Raw genomic sequence first — 14,822 nt, 5'->3', positions numbered from 1 at the left:
CATTGCTATTGTTTTAATCCTGCAGTCAAGGAATAAAAATGAGTATGTTCCAGGCATTCACTTCACAGCAAAACTGGAAGTATTTAAGCTTCCTGTGAAGTTACATAAAGTATACTAAATTATTATGTGATCTATGGACTTCATAGTAAAAACACTATACTTCTTTGACATCAAATTCAAATATTCTGCTTTTTCCTGGTAACTTAGCCTAACTCAGCTAAGTTTCTACAAATACTTTTTTTTTCATTATCTCTAACAGTATATATTATATACTAATTGTGGGCTACATAGTATTTTAAAGATGAATTTCTAGTCATATGTGTATTACATATCTAGACTAAAATTTTATTTAAAAAATACTTTCTAAGACTGAATCAGGAAGAAATAGAAAACCTGAAGAGACCAATATTAAGCAACAAAAAACAAAAGCAAAGATAAGACTCTCTGCAGCCAAAGATACCATGTGTTTTTTTTAAGATTTATTTATTTATGCATACAAGAGCTGGGGTGTAGGCTAGAGGTACAGTAGGTGGGAGGATTTACTAGAGACAGAGTGGGGAGCACTCTGAACAGGCGATTGACCGAAATACACTACTGAGTGGGGCAGTGAGAGAGACAGGAGAGATCTACTGTTCCATTTGGGTCACCTCCCTGGCCGGGGTTTGAACTCATGCTGCAGTAGCTGCAGATAGCTTCATAATGCTGAGACTTAATCCCTTGCACCACCGGGGGGGCCCCAAAAGATACCATCGTTAAAACAAAAATGCATCCTATTGTATGGGAGAAAGTATGTGCACATCACTCTTTTAAAAATAGAACAATATCCCAGATCTGCAAAGAACTCATCCAACTAAACACAAAGAAAACAAATTGCCGAATCAAAAAAAAAAAAAAAAGTTAGAAGATCTAAATGAACACTTCTCCAAAGAAAAGAATCAGATGGTCACAGACACATGAAAATATGCTCAATACTTAACAAAAAGCACAACCAGTTACCATCTCACATCTATAAGAATGACCCACATCAAAAAGACCTGAAACAACAAGTGATTGTGAGGGTATGGAGAAAAAGAAAGCCTGATACATTCTTGGAGGGAATGTAGACTGGCTCAGCATCTATAGAAAACAGTACAGAGGTTTCTCAAAATTCTAAAAAGAAGACCATATGATTCAGCAATTCTACTCCTAGGTATCTATCTGAAGAATGTAAAAACACTAATTCAAAAGGATATGCTATTGGTTATCCTTATTCAGAAGGATTTGTTATTGGTTTGGTTGTTTCTGACCACTTGTTTTTTCACCGTAGTCCACATATAGATGAAACAATCTGGAATACCTAACTTATTTTGCTTAGTACCAGCCTCTCCAGTTCTATCCATGTTGTCACAAATAGCAAGAGTTCGATTGCAGAACTGAAGCTACTATAGCGGAAGTGAGAAAGTGTAAGAGCAAAATGGGTTGGGGTCATAATGGCCTATGGTGGAAGATTATCAGTGCTTTTGGGTATAATGTGCTAACATACATATAACCCTATACCTCTAAATCATATATAATGTTGTAAACCAATACTATCTCAATGAAAAAAAAGTTAAAATGAATGAACTGTATATAATGAACAGTGCTTAAAAAATCATTTAGCAAATCATCATCTTTAAATTTTACTATGTGAAAACTTACAGGAACAACTGTTTGTTAGGATACATAAGTCTAGGACAAAAGTCACTGTCTTTGCTGTATATATCATCTTATTGATGAGAATGGTATATTCTCCTATTTGAATAAATTGTATTTTATATCCACTATCAGAGTTAATACATTTATTCCATAATATTCTCCATTATTTTCAATGTGTGGCTATTATTTTGTTTTAAATTTGCCTAACATAGTTAATAAATGGACTTTTTTTATTACAGTCTACTATCATTACTATTGATTATTGGTTTTATTGGTGTATATATACATGTAACATTTATATGCAAATAATAAATATACTTGTATAAAAGATCTTTGTGTATATATTTTACACAGCTATGTAGCTAAATTTAAATATACTTGTGTCTTCTTAAACTAAATTATTATATAGGCACACAAAAATATTCATAGGTGTATATTATGTTTTTAAATAAATGTATATTATATATATATATACATGATTTTATACTGAACTTTGAAAATAAGTTAAAGACATCAGTTCTGCCAATTATAAAATAATGTTCTTTAGAAATGAAAAAAATGACAGAACCAATCATGGAATCACGAGCTGTATTTCACTGCCTTGTCTCTTTATTATACTTAATCCTCAATGCTCCTAAATCATTCTTTAACTCTCATGCCACCCATCACTTATAAGTAAAATTCTTGTAAGGATATTATTTGAAAATGAGTTATGCAAATAATAAAGCTGGAAATGACCATTCATTTTCTGGAATTGGTACCAACAAAGTTTGCTTGATCTAATTAATTTTACAAGCAAATGGTTTTTTTTTGTTTGTTTTTTTAAAAAAAACACATTATAAACATAGCTGAAGAGAAAGAGAGAAAAAAGCAAACCATCAGCTTCAACTCCTTTCCCATCTCTCTAGGGATCTAATTTCATCTGTCATATTCAAACTATCTAAGACTACACCACTGCAAAACTCTTACTTATGAAGCATTATTCTCTCAACAGACAGAATTCCCTTTGAAACACTTGCGATATTTCCAGAGCTTTGCATCACTATTGGAGACTACCTAATACCCGCACAAACTATATTAGGAAGTCCCCAGATTGAAGTTCATCTACTTCATGACCTGTTCTCTCTTATGGAACTATGAATGCAGAAGGCTCCTGGCCATCTAGGTATTCTGCCATGTGAACTCATCTAACTGCTTCTGACCTGGTGAGCAAAAGACACATTTTATAATAATGTCAATGTATTTGTTGATTACAAGTCATATAAAAGACTTTTTTTTTTTTTTGGTCCTATTGTCTCTTTGCTTCTATTGCTAAAACATTTCATAACAGTTGAAAAATTTTGTTTGCTGATACAGTGTTCAAATAAGCTTTCTTTTTTCTTTTTTCTTTTTTTTTTAAAGATTTATTTATTTATTTATACAAGCACTGGGTACGTCAGAAGCGCGGGAGGGTGAGAGAATTCACCAGAGCCAGAGCAGGGAGCAGAGCAGGCAGAAGGACCGAAGTACACTGCTGAGGGGAGCAGCGGGCGGCAGGAGAGGTCTGCGCGCCATGTGGGACCCTCCTCCGGTGGCCGGGGAGCAACCAGGGATCGAACCAGCACTGCAGAGGCTGTGGGCAGCATCGCAACCCAGCGCTCAATGGCTGCGCCACCAGGGAGGCCCCAAATAAGCTTTCTTATGATTATCATACTGTAGCACCTGAAAATCTCCATTAAAGGAGACCTTTAAATTTACAGTTAATGTGTTTCAAGTATTTTTACATTTTGTTATGAAATTACAACTATTCTTTCTTGACTATAAGAGAAGGCATACAAAATAATGAGACTACTGCCTCCCCCCCCCAAAAAAAAATCAACCTGCATAAAAAAGTAAAATTTCTCAGAAACACGATTTTAAAACAAGGCAACCAGTATTCTGAATTGCAAATGGAAATGTATGTGACATAAAGACAAATACCCATAAACTTTGACTCTTGATACAGCAATTACCAAAATAGTCAATAAAATTTGTTATCAGTCATGGAAAGGTAGTCTCAGGTTGAGAGAATGTGTCAGAGATCCTAAAGTAAATTAAGAGATGAGCAACTTAAATTCAGTGAAGATCAGAGCACTGATCAAGTGATCAAGTCCTTGAACCTGAAATGATTTTTTTAAACAAGAAAAAGTTTACAAAATACTTCTCCTGTGGCAAATCATGGGACACCAGAGCAGGGGAGTCTATTTTTCTGGAGAAAGGAGTATGGGGAAAATGAAAAGCAACATTCAAACTTTAATACCGCTTCTCCCTGAAGTCCTAAGTATTTCACATGAGATACAAATGTATGAAACATCCAACTTCAGGCTGAAAATAAATGTCTTATGATATAAAGATGAAAAAAATTTAAGCTTCCATTATAGGAAGTTGCTCCCTAGGTATGCATGGGTTTCAAATTGTTGTCCAATGATCATCTGGTGAATCATAAAGTTCAACTCAATGTTGAAAGTCTCATGTTTTTGCTATAGCTAATGGTCATAGTAAAGACTGAGTTACTATGTTGTAGACTATAGTCTGCTGTGAGTAAGGGGCGAGATTCATAGCACAGTATGAATTCCATATCAAGAAAGCTCACTGATAAACTAGGTCATGCTAGAATTTTAACCCTTGGCAACAGACACTTCTACTCAAATTGGACTATATAATACAGATAAATTACTATGTGTCCTAATGTGGTAATAGTGAAACTTTTTCAATTATCTAACACTTTCTTTTTCAGTAGATACTTGCCTATTAATTCTAATTGTATTATCCATAATTATAATATTTAAAGCTTGTGATGCTATGCAAGACTCTGCTGAAAGTAAGCTCTAAAACTAAATCTTTGATGTCATGAATTCCTACACTTGAATCCCAATCTGTATAAAGGTGAAGTTAATAATAGGAATAGCAACAACAAGTAACATTTATTGTGTGACACATGATGCTAGATTATATGCTAAGAACTTTTCTCACAAATTTTAATCAAACTACTCAATCTTTTAAGGTCTCACATTCTTAATTATTAGTTTTTGAGGTATAGCATAATTACTCATAAGAGTGAGTAATATTAAAAATAACAGACAACAGATCTCTGAAGATTTCAAAACAGTGCTTCATGCCTGGGACCCAATGTTCTAGATGTTTTCTTTCTACCCACCTGCTAAATTACATTTCACAAGTTCCCTATTGGCAAAAGATTCAAGGAACTGGTCTGTTACTCAGTTTCAAACAGCTGCCTCCAAGGAATATTTCAAGTTAGGCTAACATGCCACAAGACCCCCTTTCCAATGTGAATTCTTCTTGAATCCCTGGCTTTCCTTTCTTTTTGTACAGTCCCAAAAGAACAATCCTAACTTTGAATCTTGGGAATAAATGTTATGTTGATTCCTTCAGATTTGGGGGGCACAATAGATTATGGAGATATCTTACTGGAGATAAGCCACAAAGAAAGAAGTAAATGTTACATTACATCCCCTCCCTAGATTAAAGTTTGCCTACTCATGAAAAGAGGGGACACACAACTTATTTTTTCTCCTTAGAAAAGGAAATCTTCCCTAAGGTCATTTGTAATCACCCCCTATGCCATAAGAAAAAAAAAATAATTATTTACATAATCTCCTTAAAGATTGATATCACAGCTCTTTTCTGAGCCCTTCCCAGATGTCCCCAGTTGGATTAAAGTTTTCCTTCTCTGTCTGCATCCATAGTTGGTTTGAATACAGATCATATTACAGCCTATCTTGATTCAAGTGTTTGGTTTGTCCCATGCCAACAGTCGTGTCCCTTATTCATGGATTCCAGCATAAAGGCATATAAGTACAGGCATAAAATATATTTCTTTAAAATGAATATATTTCTTTAAACATTCCTCCTAAATATTTATGTACTTCACTATAGTCATATTTTATAGACATTGTATCAAAATTTTAGGAATCTAGTACAAAAATGATGTATGAATATATTTCAAAATCAAATCATTTTCATTTCCTTTGTTCATGAACTTTCACTTTTTATACATGAGCATATTCAGTTTTCAGTTTCTTTTTTTTAAGATTTATTTATTTATTTTATACAAGAACCGGGATACAGACCAGATACACGGGAGGGTGAGAGGATTCACCAGAGACAGAGCGGGGAACAGAACAGGCAGACTGACGAAATACACTGCTGAGGGTAGCAGCAGGTGCAACAGGAGAGTTCTCCGCACTATGTGGGACCCTTGCCAGTGGCCAGGGATCAAACCAGCGCTGCAGAGGCTGTGGACAGCTTCACAGCGTGGCGCTTAACTGCCTGTGCCACCAGGAGAGGCCCGGTTTTCAGTTTCTTAAAACACCTTTTCATTCTACTTCTGCTTTTCATCTAACTTCTCTTTCTCTTTTATCTCCCTTTGTCTTACCCACTTTTCAAGTGCCCCCCAATCAATGTTTAATGCTTGAGGTATAATCTTCATATGACCATATAAACATGAAAAAGGAAACAAAGTTCAATTTGTATGATACACTGCTAGATCATAGATGGATTTCTGATTTATTCTTCATAATAATAATAGTTGTATAAATTCTCAAAATATAAATATAGCTAGCTGTACTCAACTATTCCCTTAGAGAGCAGCTTGCACTTCCCCCCCCAACTCTATTTTGACACCTCAACTGTGGTAAAAAGAGTGTTCATCAACATGTAATTTTATATGTTGTAACTTCATTTCCATGGGATACTTACAAAAACTAAGTGTCATTAAATTTAATGAATAAAGTCATATTTCTTTCAAAATAAATTTGTAATGTGTGCCCTTCAGTGATATTTCACAATATCTGCTACTTTGTTTTTAATATTTATCAGTTACATGAAAATTGCTGTCATGTTGCTCTTTTATTATTTTTTGTCTATTAACAAGATGACACAATTCCATTATAGATCTATCTTTTGTTGGAATTACTATTGAATGAAATTATTAATATTATTATCTAAAATTTGACAGTTATCTTTAAAAAATAATTAGGTGGAATTCTTTCATAGTGTACTTTTTACTTTTAAAAAAGTGAGCATTTTCCATATTCTTAAAGAGTTGTTTCAAGCATCATTTCATTGTTAACATGACATTGCAGTCCAAATTTCCAATAATGTGTTAAGACAGAAAGCCCCAATGAAGGTCATATATTGCTTCAAATTTTTGCATATACAATAATGTTACAATAATGATTTTATAACACACATTTAATCATTGCCTTATGAGAAGATTAGTCACAAAGTATCTGCACATTGTTAAGTTTTTTTTTTTAAGATTTATTTATTTATTTATAAAAGCACTGGGTACAGTCAGAAGCGCGGGAGGGTGAGAGAATTCACCAGAGCAGAGCAGGGAATAGAACAGGCAGGCTGACGAAATACACTGCTGAGGGGAGCAGCAGGCAGCAGGAGAGGTCTGCACACCATGTGGGACCCTCGCCCGTGGCCGGTGATCGAACCAGCGCTGCAGAGGCTGCGGGTAGCTTTGCAGCCCAGAGCTCAACCGCTGCACCACCAGGGGAGGCCCTGTAAAGTTTTGAAATATGGAAAATGTCAAAACATTTTGAACTGTAAAGTACTTTTAGTGGAGGACAAGCACTGAGTGATGGCCAAGGGAGTGAGCATATGGGGTCAAGGAAGTGTAATGGGTCCCTGGAGTAAACAAAATTAAAAATACTACTACCTGTTGGCCATTTGCATTTCTTCTTCAGAGAAGTTTCTTTTTAGCTCTTCTGCCCATTTTTTGACTGGATTATTTTCTTTGTTTTTGTTGAGTCTCATCAACTCTTTGTAGATTTTTGTGATCAGTCCTTTATCGTTAGTGTTGTGTGCAAAAATGTTCTCCCAGTCGGTGGGATTTCTCTTTGTTTTGGTTATTGTCTCTTTTGCTGTGCAGAAGCTCTTTAATTTGATGTAGTCCCAGCTGTTTATCCTTGCCTTCACTATCACTGCTTTGGGTGATGTGTCTGTAAAGATGTCTTTGATGTGCATGTCATGTAGTGTTTCACCTATATTTTCTTCTATGTATTTCAGGTCTTATGTCTAGTTCTTTAATCCATTTTGAGTTGTTTTTGTGAATGGTGTGAGGTAGTGGTCAAGCTTCATTATTTTGCATGTAGCGACCCAGTTTTCCCAGCACCATTTATTGAACAAACGTTCTTTGCTCCAGTGTGTATTATTTGCTCCTTTGTATGTTTATAGCAGCACTATTTACAATAGCTAAGCTATGGAAACAACCCAAATGCTCAAAAATAGATGACTGGATCAAAAAGAGTGGTACATATACACAATGGAATATTACTCAGCAATCAAAAAGATAAACACATGCAGTTTGCAGCAACATGAATGGAGCTAAAAGGGATCATGCTCAGCGAAATGTCAGAAAGAAAAAGAAAAATACTGGATGGTCTCACTCATAGCAGGAATTTAGAAAACCTAAATAAGAGATCAGGAAAAAGACTAATCAATACAAAGTAAAAATCAAAATCAATAAGCAACTATAAAACAGAGACACACTGTTGGGGGGGAGTGGCGGGAAAGGAAGGACTACAGTCTAAATAAGGAGGGGTGCAATTGTAAGGGGAATATAACCAAAACGAAAATGCACACATTGTGCAAAGATGAAAAAAGATATAAGAATTATATAAAATAAAATATTTAAATTAAAAAAATAAATAATATATAATTTTATTTAAAGAAAATAAAAAATACTACTACCTAAGAAAAGAGGGAAAAGAACACTCATAAGGAAACTTTAGACAACAATTTGTGAATTATTTATATCTGAATTGATTAAAAGTTAAAATCAAACTCACTAAAAGCAATAAATCTCTAAAATGGGGATGGAATAATAGCTCCATAAAGGATAGTAACTGGTGTGTCAATAACAGCCCCAGTAGAAACTGTGCCTAAAGGAACTCAGAGGTTGATCTCAACCCCTGTTTTGTCTAAGTCCAGGAAACTGAGACCTGGAGAGAAAGATTAGGCACCAACAGCAGGCAAACCTGAATTTTAGTCGCAGGCTTCCTCACTATTTCAGGATGCATCATAATCATTCTTTTCACATCCTAGTCAAAAAAGCACGGAAATCATGACACTAAATTTCATTTCTCGCCTAGTGATTAACTGTACTCCTATTCAGATTGTTTGTGCATCACACACACACACACACACACACACACACACACGGAAAACGTATCCTCAAGACTGGACCATAATATTCAGCCAATTTTGTCAGAATTAAGGTAATTAGAATGGCATCTCCAACTAAGGCCAGTGTGGGCTGTGGCCCACCATATTCAGGTCAGTATTGTTTTGCATGAATGTGAATAGAGGTCTGATAAAAATATATAACTAATATATGAATTGCAAAACCTGGTTCCCTCAAAGAATAGTTTATAAAAACAGGTGTGATGTGGCATTGAATCTAAATGCAGTGAGATTTAGATGTCACAAGTAATAATTCTTATACTTCTCAGTCTTTCTTTCTCCCTCTGTAATATATGACTCCTTTTAGATAGGACAGGGCCACTCAGAAACAGAATATATATTCCTCCTGCTTAGTGCTTAGTCACAGCTGCCCTTGTAACATATGGATCTTGTAAGAACTATCTAGTATTTGGGTTTCAGCCACAGCAGACAAGGTATAAAGAGTTGAGACACCTTTGGACAATCTCTGCCAGAAAGGCTTTCCAAGGGTGTGAAGATATCTGATAACTATCGCTTTGGATTGGAGAAATTCGAGAATGAAAAAGCAGCCTGGTTCACTCCCACTCACTCACTCAACCATCCAGTGCTGCAGTATCACAGACATTATTTTTTTAAAGATTTATTTTATTTATACAAGAGTTGGGGTACAGGCCAGATGCGCGGGAGGGTGAGAGGACTCACCAGAGACAGACCGGGGAGCAGAACAGGCAGACTGACTGAGGGCTGGCGAGACAGGAGAGATCTGCCCTTCAGGTGGGTTGCTTCTAGGCCAGCAGGGATTGAACCAGCACTGCAGAGGCTGAGGACAGCTTCACAGTGCTGCGCTCAACTGCCTGCACCACCAAGATCACAGACATTCTTAACTCTGGGGCTGATTCAGAACTAAAGCAGAATTCCTTAAGGCAATTGTGGGCAGGCAATAACTCCCAGATTCATCCATTTTCAGAGCCCTTATATTCTTCCAAGTATTCAGACTAAAGGATCTCATCTCATGGAAAAAACACAAAACTCTGCAAGGTGATACTATCTCCTTTGTCCTATGAAGAAGCAGCATCTGGGCCCATGAGTTGTTTGTTTGAACCAAGAAATGTATGAATCAATAAATTATTGCTTACTAGCCAGTGTAGAAAATTTTGATGATAAGACCTCCTTATAGAGATTAAAAAAAACACTAAATTTCAAAGACAAATAAGATGACTAAAAGACTCAAAGAAGTGAGAAATATCAGCAACTTACATTATATATTATTCTCTTTTTCTCTCTACAGGTCATTCCAGAACAAGCAATATATGGAGTCACTGGAACAATTAAATCAGTCCCAAGTGTCAGAATTCATTTTGCTGGGACTGACCAGCTCCCATGATATTCAGTTTCTTCTTTTGGTACTTTTCTCAGTTATCTATGTGCTCACAGTCTCGGGTAACCTTCTCATTGTGGTCACAGTGTTTTACAGCTCAAGCTTGAACACCCCCATGTACTTTCTCCTTGGGAACCTCTCCTTTGTGGATATGATGCTTGCTTCATTTGCTACCCCAAAGATGATTGTAAACTTGATAAAACAGCGTAAGACTATTTCCTTTGCTGGATGCTTCACACAAATGTTTCTCCTTCACTTCCTGGGTGGAGTTGAAATGGTACTTCTGGTCTCCATGGCCTATGACAGATATGTGGCTATCTGTAAGCCACTACATTACATGACCATCATGAGCAGGAAGGTGTGTGTCTTGCTGGTCATGGCCTCATGGTTCTTAGGTCTCCTTCATGCAGGGCTTCAGATACCCTTTGCTGTGCACTTGCCTTTCTGTGGTCCCAATGTAGTGGACAGCATTTTCTGTGATCTCCCTCTGGTTACTAAGCTTGCCTGCACAGATACCTACGTTGTACAGATAGTCATTGTTGCTAACAGTGGGATGATCTCTCTGAGCTGTTTCAGTATTTTGCTTATCTCCTACAGTCTGATCCTCATGACCATCAGGAGCCACTCTTCTGCTGGCCAGGCCAAAGCCCGTTCCACTTTGACTGCCCACATCACTGTGGTGATTCTCTTCTTTGGCCCCTGCATCATCATCTATATCTGGCCCTTCAGCAACCACTCAGTGGATAAATTCCTTGCTGTATTTTATACCATTGTCACCCCTATCTTGAATCCAATTATCTATACCCTGAGAAACAAAGAAATGAAGACAGCCATGAAGAAACTCTGGAGCGCTTTTGTGAGTCCTAAACAGGATATGTAGGAAAAATGTAGAAGTTAGATACAAGGTAATTTTTATGTTTCTAAAGGGTTTCTTTACTTAAAAAATTAAATTCATTTACTTATTTGTAACTGAAGTGCTATTTGGATTCCCCCATCAAGTGTTACACCATAGTAGGTTTTCTTTTTTAAAAATATGATAGGATCCATACAAAGTAAGCCAAGTAAACACAGCAAATTTATAAAAATAACACATTACATTTGAATGTAATGCCAACAAAAAATAAATGGTTTGGGCCTCCCTGGTGGCACAAGGGGTTAAGATGCAGCACTATGAAACAATCTTCAGCCACTGCAGCAGCAGTGGGATCCCCAGCCAGGGAGGTGACCCCCATGGTGTAGCAGACCTCTCTTGACACTCGCCAGCTGATTCCCCTCAGCAGTGTTTCAGTCAATCTGCCTGTTGTGTCCCCCACTCTGTCTCTGGTGAATCCTCTCACCCCCACACCTCTGGCCTATATCCCAGTTCTTGCACGTATAAATAAATAAATCTTTAAAAAATAATACAAAAATAAATGGTTTCATTTTTTTTTAAGATGTTGCCAATACTTTCAATGAGAAACTAACTTGAATTCAAGGGGAGTTAGTAAATATATGCTTTTTCAATGTATTCAGAGAGTATCAGTGGAAAGAGAAAGCACAGTCAATACTCAGAAAGTCCTCTACACTTTTGAATAGTCAGAATGTTTGGTTGTTGTTTGCTTCTCTGTCTTTTCTATGATGTTTATGTTTGAGTCAACACTCACATGTGCTACTTACTAAGAAAAGAATGATTCTGAGGTGTGGTATCTCTACCCACACTACCAAAAAATACTCAAATGTGTTTTTTTTTTTTTTTATTTACTCAAAGGAGAGCTGTCAGTGCCTTTAGTTAGCTAACAAAAACTTACTCCTATTTGCTTATTTATATTTCTCAATTGCACAAAACTGTTTTCCTGACTACAAAAAGCTACAAAACTCAGAAAAGAAACTGATTTTTTTCCTAGGAGTAATTTGAATTTATAATATATTTAATAAAATGTATATAACACACACTATGATTTTCTGGAGAATAAATATTATGTCATTTGGATGCCATCATGTCACTTCTAGTTTCCATTAGTAAATCACAATTCAGTGGAGTTTGTTTTGTTGAAAATTTGAATAAATTCTTTCACAAATTGTCATTTAATCTTCTCTGTAATTTATGGCATTGAACAGGAGATAAAAATCAGCAAATATGGAAAGTTGTATTTTATCTTTAACAAGTCTATTTGCAAGCAAACTGAAGTCTTGACAACAAAAGATAAAAAAAATATTTTTGGTAGGTTATTTTCTCAATATTTCTACCATTGAGCATATCATAAAACTAGAATTTTTTTTTTGAATTTTAATTTTGTTTTTCAAACCTTCTACATTCCTAAATATTTAAAAATTCATATTTACACACAATTCATTATAAGACACATTTTTAAACCTCCTCAAAACACCAATAATCCTCAATCGTAGACCACTGGGCCCCTTTCCTCTTTTGCTCCTCACCCGCTCTCTCCTCTAGTACTCTCAATTTGGGGGTTTATTTTGGTTTAATTTTGTCGGTTTCTCCAGATGCAAAAAAGAAAAAAGAACTTAAACATGCGGGGACTCCCTGGTGGCACAGCGGGGTTGCGAAGCTGCAGGCAGCCTCTCAGCACCGGTTCGATCCCCAGTCACCAGCGAGGGTCCCACATGGTGCGAAGACCTTTCCTGCCGCCCTCAGCAGTGTATTTCGTCAATTTGCCTGTTCTGTTCCCTGCTCTGGCTCTGATGAATTCTCTCACCCTCCCACGCTTCTGACTGTACCCAGTGCTTGTATAAATAAATAAATAAATCTTAAAAAAAAGAACAACTAAAAAAATAAATAAATAAAAAAGAATTTAAACATAGATTGTTTAAAAATAAAATACCTTCATAAAAATACCTCAAAATAGATCATAGATTTAAATTAAAATGCAAAACATCAGTCTTCTAGAATATAACATTAAATGACCTTGCGTGTGGCAATGACTAAAGATGCATGAAAAAATAAATGATAACCTGGACTTCATTAAAATAAAAAACTTTTGCTCTGAGAAAGACAATGTCAAGTGATTGAGAAGCTGAAACACAAAAGTGCTAAATATTTGCAAATTAAATATCTTATAAAGGAACATCATCCAGTATATACAACATCAAGAATATTTCCCTTTCTTCCAAATGCTTTCTCTTACAATCATGTAACAATAACAATAGTACTGGTATGTATTTCTTGGCAGAAAATATTTTTAATTTTTTAGATTGCTAGTGGCTGCATGAGATGCTATTTTTTTTCTGATTATCAAAAAGAGTAAATAATCTGCTATCAATATCTGCTCTAGGCTTACAAATGATTACTGCACCCTATTTATTATATATTTACTACCCTATTTCTATGTAATCTTTTCCAGAATTTTTCAACTACTGGAGAAAAATAAAAGGTTACATATATAAATAAACACAATTTGCTTGCTAAAGTACATTGTTGTATTGTTTGTTAAAGTTTGTACTGGCATTGCATTCATTAACTTATATTTATATTGCTGACCAACATCACGAAGTTCTACAAAATATCAAAAGACTTTGGAAAATTCTAAATCTTTTGAATGGTTGACAGCTAAGCTCTACTAATTAATCATTTACAAACCTTTATCAATTGCTTTAAGATGGTAAAGATTCCCTTCTCTCTTCTAGTTCTCTCTTTTTCTTTGCTTTTCTCCCATTCTCTTGTTACCTCTCTCAGAGAACACTTTACATGGGGAAGGAGGATTTTTCTCTCAGTTAACCAATCTGGGCTATGACTTTTGTTATAAAAATAAAAATTAGATTTTAGTTATGTTGACATTTACCACTTATCGTATAATAACATTTTGAAATAACTATAGCAATAAGGCAAATTTTGTTCAGGAAAATGATCACATTATTTATAGCAACAAAAGGATGAAATATGCAAAACTGCATTTAGTAACAAAAAATAACAAAACATGGAGCTAAAAGGGATCATGCTCAGCGAAATAAGTCAGAAAGAAAAAGAAAAATACCGGATGGTCTCACTCATAGCAGGAATTTAGAAAACCTAAATAAGAGACCAGGAAAAAGACTAATCAATACAAAGTAAAAATCAAAATCAACAAGCAACTATAAACCAGAGACACATTTGGGGGGGGAGGGAGGGGCGGGAAAAGGAAGGACTAGAGTCAAAATAAGGTGGGGGGGTGCAATTGTATGGGGAATATAACCAAAATGAAAATGCATACATTGTGCAAAGATGAAAAAAGATATAAGAATTATATAAAATAAAATATTTAAATAAAAAATAACAAAACATAAAAAAATTAATAACAGAATATATTTGTAGTATTTGTGAAATATATTTGTAAAATTTATAAAATGTATTTGTAGTATTTGCAAAATACTAGAGTTGTAGTGAAATATTTTTAGTCTTTATAAAATGAATTTTTCTGGTAGAAAAACTCAATTTTGTACATTTTTTATTTGTGAGTTTTTAGATGCTGTTAATGAAAATATGATTGGGGGCCTCCCCTGGTGGCGCAGTGGTTGAGCGCTGGGTTGCGAAGCTGCCTGCAGCCTCTGCAGCGCCTGTTCGATCCCCGGCCACCAGGCAAGG

At 35.5% G+C, this 14,822-nt stretch overlaps 1 protein-coding gene across 1 annotated transcript; it reads left to right on the top strand.

Moving 5' to 3' along the window:
- Positions 1-10,196: 10,196 nt before the first annotated feature.
- On the top strand, positions 10,197-11,144 carry LOC311175298 (olfactory receptor 4K17-like; the record flags this gene model as incomplete). The annotated part of the gene is made up of 1 exon (XM_084240195.1): positions 10,197-11,144. One exon carries the CDS (start codon positions 10,197-10,199, stop codon positions 11,142-11,144), a length of 948 nt encoding a protein of 315 aa, XP_084096321.1.
- Positions 11,145-14,822: the final 3,678 nt, after the last annotated feature.

Source organism: Talpa europaea (assembly GCF_964194135.1).
Source record: "Talpa europaea genome assembly, chromosome: 8".
Classification (NCBI taxonomy): Eukaryota; Metazoa; Chordata; class Mammalia; order Eulipotyphla; family Talpidae; genus Talpa; species Talpa europaea.
Note: the sequence above shows the minus strand (reverse complement) of the source record. Positions and strands in the feature narration are given on the sequence as shown.